General features: G+C 37.0%; 1 protein-coding gene across 6 annotated transcripts in view; it reads left to right on the top strand.

Annotated features, from left to right (window-relative positions):
• The window catches only part of DIAPH2 (diaphanous related formin 2), a 1,054,304-nt gene that overhangs the window by 690,669 nt on the left and 343,998 nt on the right, over positions 1–19,637 (top strand). For all 6 annotated transcript variants that reach the window (XM_072816467.1, XM_072816462.1, XM_072816464.1 and 3 more), the window contains one exon: positions 6,572–6,697. In XM_072816467.1, the coding sequence (XP_072672568.1) occupies positions 6,572–6,697 (126 nt within the window). The remainder of the gene's footprint in view (positions 1–6,571; positions 6,698–19,637) is intronic.

Here is a 19,637-nt window from a genome sequence, read left to right as displayed (position 1 = left end):
CCAGCTCTGCAAGTAATATTAAGGGGGACTCAGTGAAAGACGAGGAAGTCCAAGGAAACAATCCACAAAAACAGGAACTGAGTAGGTATTATGTTGACACTAAATTCATATCTTTCAATACTAACTCTGAACGTGAATGAGTTAATGATCCCATTAAAAGGTGCAGGGTTTCAGACTGGATAAAAAAGCAAGACCCATCTATTTGGGGTCTACAAGAGACTCATTTTAGACATAAGGACACCTGCAGCCTGAAAATAAACGATTGTAAAACAATTTACCATTTAAATGGTCCTCAAAAAAAAAGCAGGTTAGCCATCCTCATATCAGATAAATTAAAGTTTATCCCAAAGATTTTAGTAAGAGATGAAGAAGGACACTATATCATACTTAAAGGATCTATCCAACAAAAGGACCTAAAATCGTGAATATTTAGGCCCCTAATTATTAATTAGGCTGCCAATTATATCAATCAATTAATAACCAAACTTAAGACATACTTAGATAATCATAAATTTATACTAGGAGAGTTGAACATGGCATTTTCTACAATTGATAGATCTTCTAAGCACAGCATCTCCAGGGAAACAAGAGCATTAAATGATACACTGGGCCAGATGGATTTCAAAGATATTTACAGAAATTTACATCCAAATGCAACTGAATACACATTTTTCTCAAGTGCACATGGAATTCTCTCCAGAATAGACCATATATGGGGTCACAAATCAGGTCTTAACCCATAGCAAAAGACTGGGATTGTCCCCTGTCTATTTTCAAACCATAATGCTTTGAAACTAGAACTAAACCACAAGAAGTTTGGAAGGATTTGAAACACATAGAGGTTAAAGACCATCCTGTGAAAAGATGAAAGGGCCAACCAGGAAATTAGAGAAGAATTAAAAAGATTCATGGAAACTAATGAGAATGAAGATACAACTGTTCAAAATCTTTGGGATACAGCAAAAGCAGTCCTAAGGGGGAAATACATCACAATACAAGCATCCATCCAAAAACTGGAAAGAACTCAAATACAAAAGCTAACCTTGAACCTAAAGGAGCTGGAGAAGGAACAACAAATGAAACCTAACCAAGCAGAAGAAGAGAGGTAATAACGATTCGAGCAGAACTCAATGAAATAGATCAGAAGAACTGTGGAACAGATCCAAAAAACTAGGAGGTGGCACTTTGAAAAAATTAGTAAGATAGATAAACCATTACCCAGCCTTATTAGAAACAAAAAAGACTCAGATTAATAAAATCACAAGTAAAAAAGGAGAGATCACAACCAATAGCAAGGAAATACAAACGATGTTAAAACATATTATGAGCAGCATTATGCCAATAAAGTAGGCAATCTAGAAGAAATGGACGCATTTCTGGAAAACCACAAACTCCCAAAATTGGAACAGGAAGAAATACAAAACAAGAACAGTCCAATAACCAGGGAGGAAATTGAAGCAGTCAACAAAAACCTCCCAAGACACAAAAGCCCAGGGCCAGATGGCTTCCCAGGGGAATTCTATCAAATGTTTAAAGAAAAAAAACATACCTATTCTAAAACTGTTCCTGAAAGACAGAAAGGGATGGAAAACTTCCAAACTCGTTCTATGAGGCCAGCATCACCTGAATTCCAAAACCAAAGACCCACCCAAATAGGAGAATTATAGTCCAATATCCCTGATGAACATAGATGCAAAATTTCTCAACAAAATACTAGCCAATAGGATCCAATAGTACATTAACAAGATGATTCACCATGACCAAGTGGGATTTATCCCCAGGATGCAAGCCTGGTTCAACCCTTGTAAAGCAATCAATGTGATTGATCATATCAACAAGAGAAAAAACAAGAACCATATGATCTTCTCAATAGATGCAGAGAAAGCATTTGAAAAAATACTGCATCCATTCCTGATCAAATCACTACACTTCAGAATGTAGGGATAGAGAGAAGATTCCTCAGCCTCTTAAAAGCCATCTACGAAAACCCCACAGCAAATTTCATTCTCAAGGTGGAAACACTGGGAGCCTTTCCCTTAAGATCAGAAACACGACAGGGATATCCACTCTCACCACTGCTATTCAACATAGCAGTTGTGAGGAAGTCCTAGTCTCAGCAATCAAGCAACAAAAAGAAATAAAGGCATTCAAATTGCCAAAGAAGTCAAATTCTCCCTCTTCGCAGATGACATGATACTGTTCGTAGAAAACCCAAAAGATTCGACCCCAAGATTGTTAGAACTCGTATAGCAATTTGGCCCTGTGGCAGGATACAAAACCAATGCCCAGAAATCAGTGGTATTTCTATTCACTAACAATGAGACAGAAGAAAGAGAAATTAAGGAGTCAATCCCATTTACAATTGCACCCAAAAGCAGAAGATACCTAGGAATAAACTTAACCAAAAAGGTAAAGGATCTATACCCTAAGAACTATAGAACACTTCTGAAAGAAATGGAGGAAGACACAAAGAGATGGAAAAATATTACATGCTCATGGATTGGAAGAATTAGCATTGTGAATTTATTATCTATGCTACCCAAAGCAATTTACATGTTCAGTGCAATCCCTTTCAAAATACCAGGGACTTTCTTCACAGAGTTGGAACAAATTATTTTAAGATTTGTGGGGAATCAGAAAAGACCCCAAATAGCCAGGGGAATTTTAAAAAAGAAAACCATAGCTGGGGACATCACAATGCCAGATTTCAGGTTGTACTACAAAGCTGTGGTCCTCAAGACAGTGTGGTACTGGCACAAAAACAGACACATAGATCAATGGAACGGAATAGAGAATCCAGAAGTGGACCCTCCACTTTATGGTAAACTAGTTTTTGACAAAGCAGGAAAGACAATCCACTGGAAAAAAGTCTCTTCAATAAATGGTGCTGGGAAAATTGAATGGCCACGTCCAGAAGAATGAAACTGGCCCATTCTCTTACACCATACACAAAGATAAACTCAAAATGGATGAAAGATCTAAATGTGTGACAAGATTCCATCAAAATCCTAGAGAAGAACACAGGCAACACCCTTCTGAACTCAGCCACAGCAACTCCTTGCAAGATACATCCATGAAGGCAACAGAAACAAAAGCAAAAATAAACTATTGGGCCTTAAGATAATTTGCTTCTGCACAGCAAAAGAAACAGTCAACAAAACTAAAAGACAACCTACAGAATGGGAGAAGATATTTGCAAATGACCTATCTGATAAAGGGCTAGTATCCAAGATCTATAAAGAACTTATGGAACTCAACACCAAAGAAACAATCCAATCATCAAATGGGCAAAAGACATGAACAGAAATTTCACAGAGGAGGACATAGACATGGCCAACATGCACATGAGAAAATGCTCCCCATCGCTGGCCATCAGGGAAATACAAATCAAAACCACAATGAGATACCACCTCACACCAGTGAGAATGGGGAAAATTAACAAGACAGGAAACCACAAATTTTGGAGAGGATGTGGAGAAAGGGGAACCCTCTTGCACTCTTGGTGGGAATGTGAGTGGCACAGCCACTCTGGAAAACTGTGTGGAGGTTCCTCAAAGAGTTAAAAATAGATCTGCCCTCCGACCCAGCAATTGCACTGCTGGGGATTTACCCCAATAATACAGATGCAGTAAAATGCCGGAACACCTACACCCCGATGTTTATAGCAGCAATGTCCACAATAGCCAAACTGTGGAAGGAGCCTCAGTGTCCATCGAAAGCCGAATGGATAAAGAAGATGTGGTCTATGTATACAATGTAATATTAGTCTGCCATTAGAAACGACAAATACCCACCATTTTCTTCGACGTGGATGGAACTAGAGGGTATTATGCTGAGTGAAATAAGTCAATTGGAAAAGGACAAACATTATATGGTCTCATTCATTTGGGGAATATAAAGATTAATGAAATGTAATAAAGTGAAAGGAGGGAAAATGAGTGAAAATATCAGTGAGGGTGACAAAACATGAGAGACACCTAACTCTGAGAAATGAACAAGTAGTGGTGGAATGGGAGGTGGGCAGAGGGTTGGGGTGACAGGGTGATGGGCACTGAGGGGGGCACTCGGTCGGATGAGCACTGGGTGTTATGCTAAATGTTGGCAAATTGAAATCCAATTAAAAAAAGATTTTTCAAAAAAAAGATTTTTCTAGAAAGAGATCTTATCATTATGTAGCTTGAGATTTTATAATGGAGCCTTTGTGTTTAGGTACACAAAACAAAAGTTATTATTAAAGTGGAAGTAGGGGATCCCTGGGTGGCTCAGTAGTTTAGCCCTTGCCTTCAGCCCAGTGCCTGATCCTGGAGTCCCAGGATCAAGTCCTACATCAGGCTCCCTGCTTGGAGCCTGCTTCTCCCTTTGCCTGTGTCTCTGCCTCTCTCTCTTTCTCTCTTTCTCTCTCTCTCTCTCTCCCTGTGTCTGTCTTTCATGAATAAATAAATAAAATAAAAATCTTTAAAAAATATATAAATAAAGTAGAAAATGATATGTGGAAGATCTCTTGAACAAACAAAAATGACTATAAATGATGGAGTATTTGGACTAGAATTCTGGAAGGATTTATAGAGGATTTAGTATTTGACATATGAAATTGAGGACAGATGTCTGGCAATTATTACTTTATTCAGAATCCAACTTGATTAAAAATATTGTTTCTTGTTATTAGAGATATCTAGACTTTTGTGTACATAGCACTTGATCATGCTATTTCTGTGTTGAGTAATTGGAAGGTAGCACCCTGGGTGGTTGAGTGGGAGAGTGTCTGCCTTTGGCTCAGGTTGTATCTTGGGGTCCTGGGATCATGTCCCACCTCTTCCTGCTGGGAGCCTGCTCCTCCCTCTTCCTAGGTTTGTGCCTCTATTTCTGTGTCTCTTGTGAATAAATAAATAAAATCCTAAAAAAAAAAGATCAATCAGAAGATGTATGCTAGTCACCATCCCATTTTTACTACTAGAATTACTATTGCTTCTAGTAGGAGGGTTACTATTGTGACCTAAACCTGGCCTTTGGTCACATTTTGTTTATTACAGAATGTTATCCTTAGTTTATTTCTTTTATGTAACCTAAATGGCACAATAACTTGTGAATTTCATACCTTCAATTTTTCAATCAAGAACATAAGGAAAAACAAACCTATTGAATATTCACCAAGACTCTAGTAGAAAAATGCAACTGAAAAAATTCAATTTTAAAGTAAGCAAAAATAACTTCCTCCACAGCAAACTTATCTGTTAAGTAAAGCAAGCAATGATTTTTGAGCCATTAGTAAATTTTGGCAAACTCAGACTTCTCTGATAAAGAATAATTTCTAAGCTTATCAGAGCTAAACAAGTGGGACTTAATTGGAAAGAGTTTGTTGAATTGACAGATTGATAGAAAAAAAATGTCTTTAGTGTTGTGTTTGATTTTCAGTCTCTTGAACTTCCATGTACTTTTAAGGCAATTTTTCTTTGTTGAGTTATAAAGATGTGGGTATCAGTGTGAATTTGTGTCAGAAAAGTTTGGCTGAAATTTGTCAGGAGGTTGATTTTGTCAGTCTCTTGAATTTTTTATTGCAATTCTGATATGCCTCTGAATGAAACCAAAATTTACTTAAAAAATTGTAATATTACCCTATTTCTTTTTCACAGTCCTTTAATGAATAGTGTTTCAGAGGCCTGTATTTAAAAACCAATGTCACAGTCTAACCCTATTAAATTCTAATATCTAACTTTGTCTTTTCAAGTAGAATCCTGCCAATTGTATTGATATTAATAAGTGTCTTTATATATATATAATTGTTCAATAATAGAGTATATATAAAATGGTGTAAGTTAAAAAATATCTCTGTGAAGAGGGCATTGTAAGAGATGTGGAAAATGTGCATGTATTTAGGAGCCGTTTGAATACAATACTTAAAATTATTAGTTGTCAATGAGGATAGAGAAAGAAAAGTACAGATAATGTTGGGGAAATTAAAGCAATTAATGATAGTGTTTGAGGGGACACTGAAGCTTTGTGCATATATATGTGCATATGTATTCTCTGGGGTTTGCTCTAAATTTTCTTTATGAATTAGCAGTAATTTTTCACATCTCTGTGCATATGAAAAGTACTAAATACAGGAACTTATATCATTGGTTTATAAAAATCAGGATATTTCAACACAAGAAAAATATTTTATCCTTTTATATAATTTAACTTTATATCACTTATATTGCCAAGAACATACATCAATAAAGTAAGATTTCTTTGAACTTTAGTTTCTCTTTCATCTTCAAGTTAGATTTTAAAGAATGAAATATTAGGAATTCCATCAATAAATTTAAGTAGAAATGGCTTCATTTGAACTAATGGCTGAATAAAATAGTGACATTCACATATTAAACATGATGTTTTGGTATATTATATTACACATTTTCACTTATTTCATGGAGAGTAGAATTTTTATGTGCAGTAATTCAGAAAAATGTGAGTTGACATCATGGAACTCTTCTGCACATTAGAAAATTCTTTAACTGATACTGTTTTCTTTTAGTTGTTTTATGGAATATTTGATTAAATATTCTAAACACTTCTCATTGTTCTTTAGTTTCAGCTCAAATTCTCAAGAGCAACCTTACAGCAATGGAACAACAAATTGTTCATCTGGAACGTGACATCAAGAAATTCCCCCAAACAGAAAATCAACATGATAAGTTTGTGGAGAAAATGACAATATCCTTTATTTGTTTAAGCATTTTGTTTATTAGTCTCTCTCTCTTTCTCTCTCTCTCTCTCTCTCCTCCTCCTCCTCCTCCTCTCCCTATCCCCTGCCCTCTTTCCCTCCCTCCCACCCTCTCTGCCTGTGTGTATATGGGTGAGTGTATTTACTGTGTGGTTAGTTCTAAACTTACCAGTCTATCTATTCAGACTCTCTGGGTGAATTTGCATATAGGTTGTTCTTTTATTAGTAGCAAAAATTTCAGTTCACAGTGTTTGGAACCAGGTAGAGTAGGCAAGAAAACAATTATATGAGAAAAAAATGTCATTTCTCAAGAATTTCATTTGAAGGCCCACTAGATATGCAAGGTAAGTCTTATGAGGCTTGATTAGACTGAAAACAAAACAAAAAATTTCCTTATGTAACCAGTTATTTAAAGGAAATGATCAGCATAAGATTTTTTTTGGTCAGATTCTTTTCCCTTTGCATGTATGCAGGTACTTCCTGAGGGCAGACCTGCATATTCAAGGACAATCAGAGGATGACCAATAATGAGTAGACTATAAGGATTGCAAAGGATAGGTAAAATGAATGCCTAGATGGGTGGATAGATGAATTGATCAGTAGATTATGTATTTAAATAAATTGTAGTAGTTATCTATATACCATTAAGCATTTCCTTCTAAATAACTGTTTTTAAACCCCTATTTTATGTACAGTATATTTGTATAAAGTATAGAAATATATGAAAGAAGAACTTGAGAAATAGCATTTAGCTTGAATTATTTAATGTTAAATCTGGCATCTAAAGATAAACTACATTAGACCTGTTTTTTTTTTTTTTTCAATTTTGGTTTTCAAAAGTTAAAGCCATATCCTCCTCCTCTAGGTTTAAATAAATACCTTGAACTGCTGATTGACCACCATTTTATATCTCTTGAGGGAATAAATACTATAAACTCCTTATCTGATAATAAGTAAATTCTTTCAACTATATGGCAGTCACCTTGTTTCAAGGTTAAATCTATTGCCTTTTTCTTGTGATATGCTTATTTTCCTGCCAAACTTAGAAACTATGGTACTGAACTCAAATTACTTCAGAATGGCAATTTAGACTTATGTGAAAAATGGTTTTTCATTCTAAAGCTTTGTGTTCATGAATTAATACTGTGTTTTATGTGGTCTATTAGTGATGCTGAGTACTTTAATAAATGGGAACATTGGAAACATAAGTTTGTGGGTGACTGGAAGTAGGAAATTTTCAAAAATAATCTGGGGTTATATAACTTCCCACATTGGGATATTTAATGTGAAGATTTAACTTTATTGCTGATTAGATTTTTCTTATAAATATGTCATATTGTCCTGTGGCTGGAAACACCGCCTACATCTTTCAACTTTTGATTTTGATTCTTGTCTCATATATTAAAATTTAATTCCTGATCCACTTGTTCTTTTTAACATTTTCTTCTGTGGTTGGATTATGACAACACAACAGCTTGCAACATTGAAGAGTCTTTGTTGCTCATTTAGAAAAAAAAAAAAGTAATTTCAAACCCTCATGAACTTGGCCTAAACTCTTTATTTTATTTCTGTCTTTATGCAGGTAATTAAGCACTTTATTTTTTTTTAATTAAGCACTTTAAAATGAAAATCTAGGGCCTTCTATATCTGTATGTTACAGATGAATGGTTATTCATCATTTAAGTGGCACTAATGTGTGACTATTTGTCCATAAGGGGATTGCAAACTATATTAAACTGTATTGGACTATTACTTTGCATATCACATTATTTTGAAAAACAAAATAAAATATACAGCAATTTATTTTAGGTAAAAAGTTTAGAATATTAACTTGAGTTGGTTATATCTCTAAGTTAATGAATTATGATGATAGAACTGTTGCTCAAATTATTCTTGCTTTGGAAGACTCCATTGGCACCCATTGAGAGTTTCAATCTTATGAAAAATTACAAACAAAATGCATGATCTTTGGGGTGCCTGGGTAGCTCCATCAGTTAAGTGTCTACCTTCCACTGGGGTCATGATCCCAGGGTCCTGGGATGGAGCCCCGCATCTGTGGGGAGCCTACTTCTCCCTGTCCCTCTGCCTGCTACTCTCCTTATGTTTTTTTTCTCTCTCTCTCTGCCAAATCAATAAATAAAATATTTTTAAAATGCATGATCTTCATATGTATATATGTTATAGGATTTCTGGTGCCTAATTAATATTTGTCTACTCTTTTGGCACTCCAAAAGAGAAGGGTATTTTATTTAATTTTTTTTAACAGAAGGGTATTTTAAAGTAGAATACTTGATTATGTTGTAAAATTAGAACCACAATTCTATTTTTAGTACAGGATTCTTTGTAGTGGATGTTTTTCAATGTTTCTATCCCCGGCCAATAATTTGTTTTACTTCAAGTCACTGACCTTTAAACTGAATTAGTTCCAGGCACAAGTAGGGAAGCAGTTTCCCTTGAAAGTAACCTCACCTACTTAAAGAGTAATCTCTCTTATAAGGACTGTGAGTCAAAAACTGAATGGCACTGTCATGCCTCTTGGCTTTCAGAATAGCATGAGTGCTATAGTTAGCAACAATGAGAGACCAACTGAATCTGCTAGCTGAATCGTAACCAAATCTCCAGGTTGAGCTAAGTCGCATAGCACCTTATGTTTACCCTACTCTTTCTCAATATTAATTGAACACTTAAAATATGCTAGGAATTGCCAGACCATGAAAATATAGTAGTGCACAAGATGGACAGTTTGACCTCAGGCTACCGATGGTCTGGCATTTACATGCTTCTTTGACTTGCTGTCTCTATGGTCAAGATCCTGTCTGGTGTGTTAATTACTTTCTTTTTTTTTTTTCTTTTAAATTTTATTCATGACACACACACACACACACAGAGGCAGAGACACAGGCAGAGGGAGAAGCAGGCTCCATGCAGGGAGCCCAATGTGGGACTGGATCACAAGACTCCAGGATCACGCCCTGGGCAGAAGGCAGGTGCCAAACTGCTGAGCCACCCAGGGATCCTCTGGTGTGTTAATTTCTATATGCCCATCACAATGTGTGACATGTAGCAATATGTAGGCACTCAGTAGGTACATATTGAATCACAGAATATTATAGCTAGAGACAATGAAGACCATTTACTCCCAGCTCCTACTTTTAATTAGCATTTCAAAATGGATATTGTTAAACAGTGGTAGGCTGTACTTATGGTTATTAAACTTTTCTTCATATTAATCTTCTCAGGAACTTAAATAACATTAAAGCACCTTTTATGAGCATGCATGTAAAATATAGTCAGATTTAGAGGGATAATATGCACCTTTTTAGAGCAAATTTACAAAAAAAAAAAAAAAAAAAAAACTGACCAGTGGAGGTTAAAAAAAGAATAAAACCTTTCCTATGAATGGATTGTTTCAGACTATTTCCTGGATCCTGAAAAATATCTGGTGGCTTTAGAAGGAACCTTATCACCTTCGTCTCCCTTTTTCTATACAAAACTGGTTGCTTTTCTGCCTCAAAAAAAAAAAAAAAATAGATGGAAAGAGTAAAATAAGCAAAATTTATTTTTTAAGATTACAAAGCATGAAGAAATGGAGGAAAACTGTCTTAGGGAAGTTCTAGGATCAAAGGGGATGATCTATAATGGATATAATAGCACTATATATAATATATATATAGGAATGCACAGTGTTTAAAAACCTAAATAACCATGTGGGAAAGGTATTGCTATTATCCTGATTTAAAAAAAAGAAAACAAAGTTCTTGGTATTCTTCATGTGCTTATGGTCATAATAGTATTGGAAGTTTTTGTTCAGTTGTTCAGTGAATTAAAATGGAATCTGTATACTTTTTTAACTAAGTTTAAAAAGTAATATTCACTCATTTATTGAATATGTTCTATGTATTAGACATTGCCTAATTTTACATACTTTAGCTTATAAAAGATGTTCTTATTTATTAAATGACTATTTTCCATAATTGATGCTAAAATTGACCACCATTGTGCCTGTTTCATTGTAATGAGCTCGAATCATATGAGAATACTTTCAACAATTCATGAAGTTATTTCTAATAGTTCTGTTGTTTTTAATTCATTTATTTGTAGAGGCATTTCTTTTTCTCTTATAAGATTACTAGGAATTATGTATTCTCTGTCTGTGTTTGGCTCTTGTTGCAAATAATGGTGTGGTAAGGTTCAGAAACACATCTAAAATCACATTTTCAAAGTTATGAAAAATAACCCATACTAAAGAGACGTGAGAGGAAGCACTGTGAATGGACTGCTAACCAATCCTTAGGCCACTACTCTGACTTGATATTATATCTGGATTCTGATTTTTGCAATTTTTTTTGTCCTACACTAGTAGTATGACTGCACAAGAGTTTTTCTTTATCTTTTTTTAAGTCAAAGCATCATTTTACTTACTACTCCTTGCTGTTTCTGAAAGAAAAGAACACCATTCTTAAAATACAGCTTCTGAGACTTTTTAAAAAATATTTTATTTATTTCTTCATGAGAGATACAGAGAGACAGAGGCAGAGACATAGGCAGAGGGAGAAGTAGGCTCCATGCAGAGAGCCCAGTGTGGGACTTGATCCCGGGACTTTAGGATCATGCCCTGGGCGGAAGGCAGGTGGTAAGCCACTGAGCCACCCAGGGATCCTCTAGACTTTTAAATATATGTTGTGATTTATTCTAAACGTCTTAAACTATCTGAAAAAAAAATTAACCACAATGTTGACTTTACTGCTTATATCCTGTAGACAAATTTCTTTTTTTTTTCTATATTTTTTATTGGAGTTCGATTCACCAACCTATACTATAACACCCAGTACTCATCCTGTCCAGTGCCCCCTCACTGACGTCATCCATTCACCCAATCTCCCGGCCACTTCCCCTTCCACTACCCCTTGTTTGTTTCCCAGAGTTAGTAGTCTCTCATGTTTTGTCACCCTCTCTGATTTTTCTGACTCATTTTCTCTCCTTTCCCATATGATCCCCTTTACTATTTTTTATACTCCCCCTGTGAGTGAAACTAAATAATGTTTGTCCTTCTCCAATTCACTTACTTCACTCAGTATAACACCCTCCAATTCTATCCACCTTGAGAAAAATAGTGGGTATTCATCGAATCTAATGGCTGAGTAATATTCCATTACATATACAAATCCACAACTTCTTTATCCATTTATCTTTCGAGGGACACCGAGGTTCCCTCCACAGTTTGGCTATTGTGGACATTGCTGCTATAAACATTGGGGTGCAGGTATTCTGGCATTTCACTGTATCTGTATATTTGGGGTAAATTCCCAACAGTGCAATTGCTGGGTTGTAGGGCAGATCTATTTTTAACTCTTGGAGGAACCTCCGAGTGGCTGCACCAGTTCACATTCCCACCAACAGTGCAAGAGGGTTCCCCTTTCTCTGCATCCTCTCCAACATTTGTGGTTTCCTGTCTTGTTAATTTCCACCATTCTCACTGGTGTGAGGTGGTCTCTCATTGTGGTTTTGATTTGTATTTCCCTGATGGCCAGTGATGCGGAGCATTTTCTCATGTGCATGTTGGCCATGTCTATGTCTTCCTCTGTGAGATTTCTGTTCATGTCTTTTGCCCACTTCATGATTGGAGTGTTTGTTTCTTTGCTGTTGGGTTTAATGGGTTCCTTATAGATCTTGGACACTAGCCCTTTATCTGATAGGTCATTTGCAAATATCTTCTCCCATTCTGTAGGTTGTCTTTCAGTTTTGTGGACTGTTTCTTCTGCTGTGCAGAAGCATATTATCTTGATTAAGGCCCAATAGTTCATTTTTGCTTTTGTTTCCCTTGCCTTTATGGATGTATCTTGCAAGAAGTTGATGTGGCCAAGTTAAAAAGGGTGTTGCCTGTGTTCTCCTCTAGGATTTTGATGGATTCTTGTTTCACATTTAGATCTTTCATCCATTTTGAGTTTATCTTTGTGTATGGTGTAAGAGGATGGTCTAGTTTCATTCTTTTGCATGTGGATAGCCAATTTTCCCAGCACCATTTATTGAAGAGACTGTCCTTTTTCCAGTGGATAGTCTTTCCTGTTTTGTTGAATATTAAAGGAGTTGAGGACCCATTTCTGGGTTCTCTATTCTGTTCCATTGATCTATGTGTTTTTGTGCCAGTATCACACTGTCTGGATGATCACAGCTTTGTAGTATAACTTGAAATCCGGCCTTGTGATGTCCCGACTCTGGTTTTCTTTTTCAATATTCCCCAGGCTATTGGGGGTCTTTTCTGATTCCACACAAATCTTAAGATGATTTCTTCCAACTCTCTGAAGAAAGTCCATGCTATTTTGTTAGGGATTGCACTGAATGTGTAAATTGCCCTGGGTAGCATGGACATTTACACAATATTCATTCTTCCCATCCATGAACATGGAAGATTTTTCCATCTCTTTGTGTCTTCCTCCATTTCTTTCAGAAGTGTTCTGTAGTTTTTAGGGTATAGATCCTTTACCTCTTTGGTTAGGTTTATTCCTAGGTATCTTCTGCTTTTGGGTGCAATTATAAATGGGATTGACTCCTTAGTTCTTCTTTCTTCAGTCTCATTGTTAGTATATAGAAATGCCATTGATTTCTGGGCATTGATTTTGTATCCTGCCACATTGCCGAATTGCTGTATGAGTTCTAGCAATCTTGGGGTGGAGTCTTTGGGTTTTCTATGAGCAGTATCATGTCATCTGCGAAGAGGGAGAGTTTGACTTCTTTGCCAGTTTGAATGCCTTTATTTCTTTTTGTTTCTGATTGCTGAGGCTAAAACTTCTAGTACTATGTTGAATAGCAGTGGTGAGAGTGCACATCCTTATAATTTTCCTGATCTTAGGTGAAAGGCTCTCAGTGTTTCCGCATTGAGAATGATATTTGCAGTGATCTTTTCGTAGATGGCTTTTAAGATACTGAGGAATGTTCCCTCTATCCCTACAATCTGAAGAGTTTTGATCAGGAATAGATGCAGCATTTTGTCAAATGCTTTCTCTGCATCTATTGAGAGGATCATATGGTTCTTGTTTTTTCTCTTATTGTTGTGATCTATCATGTTGATTGTTTTATGAGTGTTGAACCAACCTTGATCCTGGGGATAAATCCCACTTGGTCATGGTGAATAATACTCTTAATGTACTATTATATCCTATTGGCTAGTATCCTGTTGAGAATGTTTGCATCTGTGTTCATCAGGGATATTAGTCCATAATTCTCCTTTTTGGTGGGGTCTTTGTCTGGTTTTGGAATTAAGGATGGTGGCATCATAGAATGAATTTGGAAGTGCTCCATCTCTTTTCTATCTTTCTGAACAGCTTTAGTAGAATAAGTATTGTTTCTTCTTTAAACATTTGATAGAATTCCCCTGGGAAGCCATCTGGCCCTGGACTTTTGTGTCTTGGGAGGTTTTTGATGACTGCTTCAATTTCCTCCCTGGTTATTGGCCTGTTCAGGTTTTCCATTTCTTCCTGTTCCAGTTTGGTAGTTTGTGGGTTTTCAGAAATGCATCCATTTCTTCTAGATTGCCTAATTTATTGGCGTATAGCTACTCATAATATTTTATAAAAATCGTTTGTATTTCCTTGACATTGGTTGTGATCTCTCCTTTTTCGTTTTTGGTTTTATTAATTTGAATTTTCTCTTTTGTTTTAAATAAGGCTGGCTAATGCCTTATCTATCTTATTAATTATTTCAAAGATCCGATTACTGGTTTTGGTGATCTGTTCTACAGTTCTTCTGGTCTCGATTTCCTTGAGTACTGCTAGAATCTTTATTTTCTCTCTTTCTCTGCTTGATGTAGGTTTTATTGCTGTTCTTTCTCCATTAAATTTCGATGCAAGGTTAGCTTGTGTATTTGAGTTTTTTCCAATTTTTTTAGGGTAGCTTGTATTTCGATACATTTCCCTCTTAGGACTGCTTTTGCTGTATCCCAAAGATTTTGAACAGTTGTATCTTCATTTTGCTAGCTTCCATAAATCTTTTTACTTCTTTTCTCATTTCCTGGTTGAACCTTTCATCTTTTAGCAGGTTGATCTTTATCCTCCACGTGTTGAGTTTCTTCCAAATTTCTTCTTGTGATTGAGTTCTAGTTTCAAAGCATTGTGGTCTGAAAATATTCAGGGGAAAGTCCCAATCTTTAGCTATCGTTTGAGACCTGAGTTGTGACCCAGTATGTGGTCTATTCTAGAGAAAGTTCCATGTGCCCTTGAGTAGAACGTGTGTTCAACTGCATTTGGATGGAAAGTTCTGTATGTATCTGTGAAATCCATCTGTTCCGGCGTATCATTTAAAACTCTTATTTCTGTGGTGATGTGCTTAGAATATCTGTCATTTGCAGAAAGTGTCATGTTGAAGTCTCCTACTATTAGTGTATTATTATCTAAGTATCTGTTTACTTTGGTTATTAATTGATTGATATACTTTGCTGCTCCCGCATTCGGGGCATAAATATTCATGAGTGTTAGGTCTTCTTGCTAGGTAGACCCTTTAAGTATGCATGATACGGTGTCCCTCTTCATCACTTGCTATAGTCTTTAGGATTAACTTTAATTTATATGATATGAGGATTGCTACCCCTGCTTTCTTTTGAGGGCCATTGGAATGGTAAATGGTTCTCCACCCTTTAATTTTCAGGCTGGAAGTGTCCTTCGGTCCAAAATGTGTCTCTTGTAGACAGCAAATAGATGGGTCTTGCTTTTTTATCAAGTCTAAAACCCTGCATCTTTTGATGGGATCATTAACCCATTCACGTTCAGAGTTAGTATTGAAAGATATGAATTTAGTGTCATCGTAATACCTATTCAGTCCCTGTTTTATGGATTTTTTCCTTGGACTTCCTCTTTCTTTTACAGAATCCTCCTTAATATTTCTTGCAGACCTGGTTTGGTGGTCACATATTCTTCCAGTTTCTGCCTATCTTGGAAGCTCTTTGTCTCTCCTTATATTATGAATGAGAGCCTTGCTGGATAGAGTATTCTTGGCTGCATGTTCTTTTCATTTATGACCCTTAATATATCCTGTGAGCTCTTTCTGGCCTGCCAGGTCTCTGTGGAGAGGTCGGCTGTTAGTCTAATAGTTCTCTTGTCTTTCGCTGCTTTAAGGATTTTCACTTTATCTTTGGAATTTGCCATTTTCACTCCTAAATGTTGAGGTTTTGAACAGTTTTTATTGATTTGGGGAGGACTTCTCTATCTCCTGGATCTGAATGCCTGTTTCCCTCCCCAAATTAGGGAAGTTCTCAGCCATGATTTGTTCAAAGATTCTTTCTGACCCTCTATCCCTGTCGACATTTTCTGGAACCCCTATTACATGTATATTCTTCCTTCTCAAGCTATCATTTATTTCCCTAAGCTTTTCCTCGTGGTCTCTTGTTTTTTTCTCCTTTTCTCCTCAGCTTCCTTCCTTGCCATCAACTTGTCTTCTATATTGCTCACTATTTCTTCCACCTCATTAACCCTCATCATTAGGACCTCCAGTTTGGATTGCATCTCATTTAATTGATTTTCAATTTCAGCCTGATAGAACTAAATTCTGCTGTCATGAAGTCTCTTGAATCCTTTATGCTTTTTTCCAGAGCCAAGTGTAGCTTTATAATTGTGCTTCTGAATTGGCTTTCTGACATTGAAGTGTAATCCATATTTTGTGACTGTGCAGACAGTACTGTTTCTGATTCTTTTGTGGTGAGTTCTTCCTTCTAGTCCTTTTGCTAAGTGCAAAGTGGCTGTATTACTGGGCTGAGTCAAGAATATCAACTGTGACCTAAGTAAATTTCACCCTAGAGGATTCTGACTAGGTCAGAGACCAGAAACTGAAAACGAAGTTCAGAGCGAAACCAAACAAAAGGACCACTAAAGTGAAAAGCACATTTTAAAATAAAGTAGTAAAAACTAAAAGACCAAGTATCCCAAAGCAGAAGGAAAAAAAAAAAGAAAAATGAAGAGAAAAGAGCAAAAGTAAAGAGGAAAAAAAGAAAAAAGAAAAAAGAAAAAAAGGGAAGAGAAATAATGAGGGGGTACTGGGAGATGGTGTTGGTGAAGAATTTGTAGTGGAGGGAGAATGTAGTCTACCTGAGGGGTCCTAGAGGGTGATCCTCCTGGTTCTGAGTGTATTAAGTTCTGTATATTAGAAGATGCCCAGTCCTTCATTTATATAATCCAGCAATACTTGTAGAAAGCCCCAACATTGACCACCAAAACATAAATGAGATAAAAGAGGGGTGCAGAATGGGAATGAAGAGAGAACATAATCACATAATGAACCAGCACAGTATACCACTTGGTTCTAGGTGCATGCTGGTCATGTTTTATAAGGTATTAACTTTTGCCATTTAGAACAAGATGAGGCAGAGAAAGTGGAAAACATAAAATAAAAAAACACATCTTTTTTATCTCCCAAAATTAAATTGTGTATGTTGAAGGGAATCTAGAGTTGGAGAATATACCTAAAACCTGTAATTGTAGAAACATGGAAGTCAAAAAGGAAGAAATGTAAAACTTAAGAGGTGTTAAAATATTGTAGTTAAGGTGGGAAAAGCAAAAAAATATTGGAAATTTTTAGTCTGATATAAAAATGAGTTATATTGGAAAAAGGAAAAAAAAAAAAAAAGGAAGGGTACCCTCTACTTCTTTATACTATAAATCCCTCAACTTCCCCTGGAGCTTTCCAGTGCTGCTTGGTCAAGAACTTGCTCTTCCCCTGTTCTTTCAGCTCATCTTCTGGGGGGGAGGGGTGGTTGGCTGTGCTTTTTCTCAGGTGTATGTACCTGGGGGGAGATGCCCCGCCCCCTGCCAGGTACCGGACTCAGTGGGAGATGTTTACCCCATGAGGCCTGTGTTCCCTGGTGGCCCCACATCTCCCAGGCACACGGTGACACAAGAAGGAACAACACTGGCGGCACCAAGATTTCCAGCTCTGGAGTCAGCTCCCCACTATTAACTAACGCAGTCTCCTAATCTGCGCTCGCCTAGATGCTCCCTGGGCGGGCGAGGGTGTGCTGATCTTCATATCTTGGGGACGCCCAGCCGCAGGAGGGTCCTCGCTGTCCTGTGTCCTCCCGGCTTCCGCCTGTCCCAGGGGGAGTGAAGAAGGATCTGGGGCTGTGTCTGCTCGGTGCCTTGGGATCCGGGGCTCTGTGCTGCTGGAATCGCGATCCAGGGGCACACAGCTCTTGAGGGAAGCAGGGTGCAGACCCCTCAGTCTGGAGCCACCCGCCTTACCTACTGGCTTCTCCCCATGCCCCGCTGGGTGCGTGCTCCAGCCCTTTACCTAGATTGGTCCACAGTTTGTGTTGTGCTTTCCCCCACGTGCACTTCCTCTATTGGTGACTCCAGGAAACTGGAGGCGTCACTACCCCTCCTGTGATTCTGCCCTATTTCCCTGCTCATTGCTTTTCTGTCCTGCCAGAAAGAATCTGTTGCGGATTTTTAAAGTTCCCACTTCTTCAGCACTGGGCTTTCCTGTCCCGGAGGCTTTCGTTTCCAGGCTTTAGCCAGGCTCCTCGCTGTGCCCCTTCCCCACTGGATTCTTTTTCATTTTTTTCCTCCTTCCTACCTTGCTAGAAATGAAAACCCTTCTCTCTGTAGCGTTCCGGCTATTCTCTCTTTAAATCTCAGGATGAATTCGTAGGTGTTCAGAATGTTTTGAAAGTTATCTAGGTAAGTTGGTGGGGACAGGTGACTTGGGGACCCTACTCCTCTACCGTCTTACCCCGCCCTCTCCCTGTTGACTAATTTCTTACCACATTTACTCACATAGATTTTGTCAATGGCAAGGCTATCTGTTGCCCAAAATCCACTTAGCTTTTTGATTGACTGCTGGCTAAATAATTTTACCAACTGGAGGACAGGGAGTAACTCAGTAGCAGGGGCACCTTTAACACAGTGACAAGAAGAGCTGACAGAAAGTTAATGACATTAACAACCTGTCAAGTATCAACTCCTGGGATTTCCTCATAGTAGGAAGGAAAGTCATTTGAAGTGGTTAAAAATCAAGTTACTGAGGAAGCACACTGTCTGTACCAAATAATTCAAAACAGATTTTGAGTCTCCACTGCACTGAAATTATGTTAAATTTTATTCCACTTTCTTTAGTAAGATAATTTTTTAAAGATAAAAAAACCCACAATTATTATTCAACTATAGTAACATTAATCAGTCACATTTGAAAACATATCAGTAACAAGTTTTAGTGAGATAATGATCCACCCTTTCTAAAATAAATGCCATGCAATCAACAAAACAAAAATAAAACAAAACAAACATCAAAAGCCAAGTCTTCCCTACCTTTATTATATGGATATGGTAATCTAGGCTGTTTTCTAGCTCCTAAAGCAAAATCCGAGAATTTAAGACTAGACTGGAGGGAATTTCACTGGATATTACTCTGTCTCTCATTACCTTCAGTTACTGGCTGGTCTCAAACTCAGAAAATTAGGATGTTTCGAGCAAAACTTTTTCATGAGCCCAGGATTTTATAGGTCCAGGATTAAACAAGCAAACAAACAAACAAACAAACATGGTCCTAATGAAGATAATGCATACATTGAAAGCAAGTTGTTTTAGAAAGCCACATGGGGAAATTACTGATTCATTAAAACAGAAGTTTGTTACCATTCTTTGAAATACACAGTCTTCATAATAGTATTTTATTTTAATTAATTCTGCTTTGATTTGAAATAGTATAATCACATATAATAATAATAAAAACAAAAGTGATAATAGAATAGTAAGAATAGCAAACTGTTTAGAAACTGTCATGTGCCGGTCACAGTGCTAAGAATACATGCATGTACACACATACACACATTCATGCACAAATAATCTCAAGTAATGTCCAAAGCAATTGTATGAGATAGCTACTGTTGTTATTAACAACACTTTAAATATGTGAACTCTGTCTATAAGATTGAGGCTCAAAAAAAAAAAAA

This window comes from Canis lupus, chromosome X (assembly GCF_048164855.1).
Source record: "Canis lupus baileyi chromosome X, mCanLup2.hap1, whole genome shotgun sequence".
NCBI classification, from domain to species: domain Eukaryota; kingdom Metazoa; phylum Chordata; class Mammalia; order Carnivora; family Canidae; genus Canis; species Canis lupus.
Note: the sequence above shows the minus strand (reverse complement) of the source record. Positions and strands in the feature narration are given on the sequence as shown.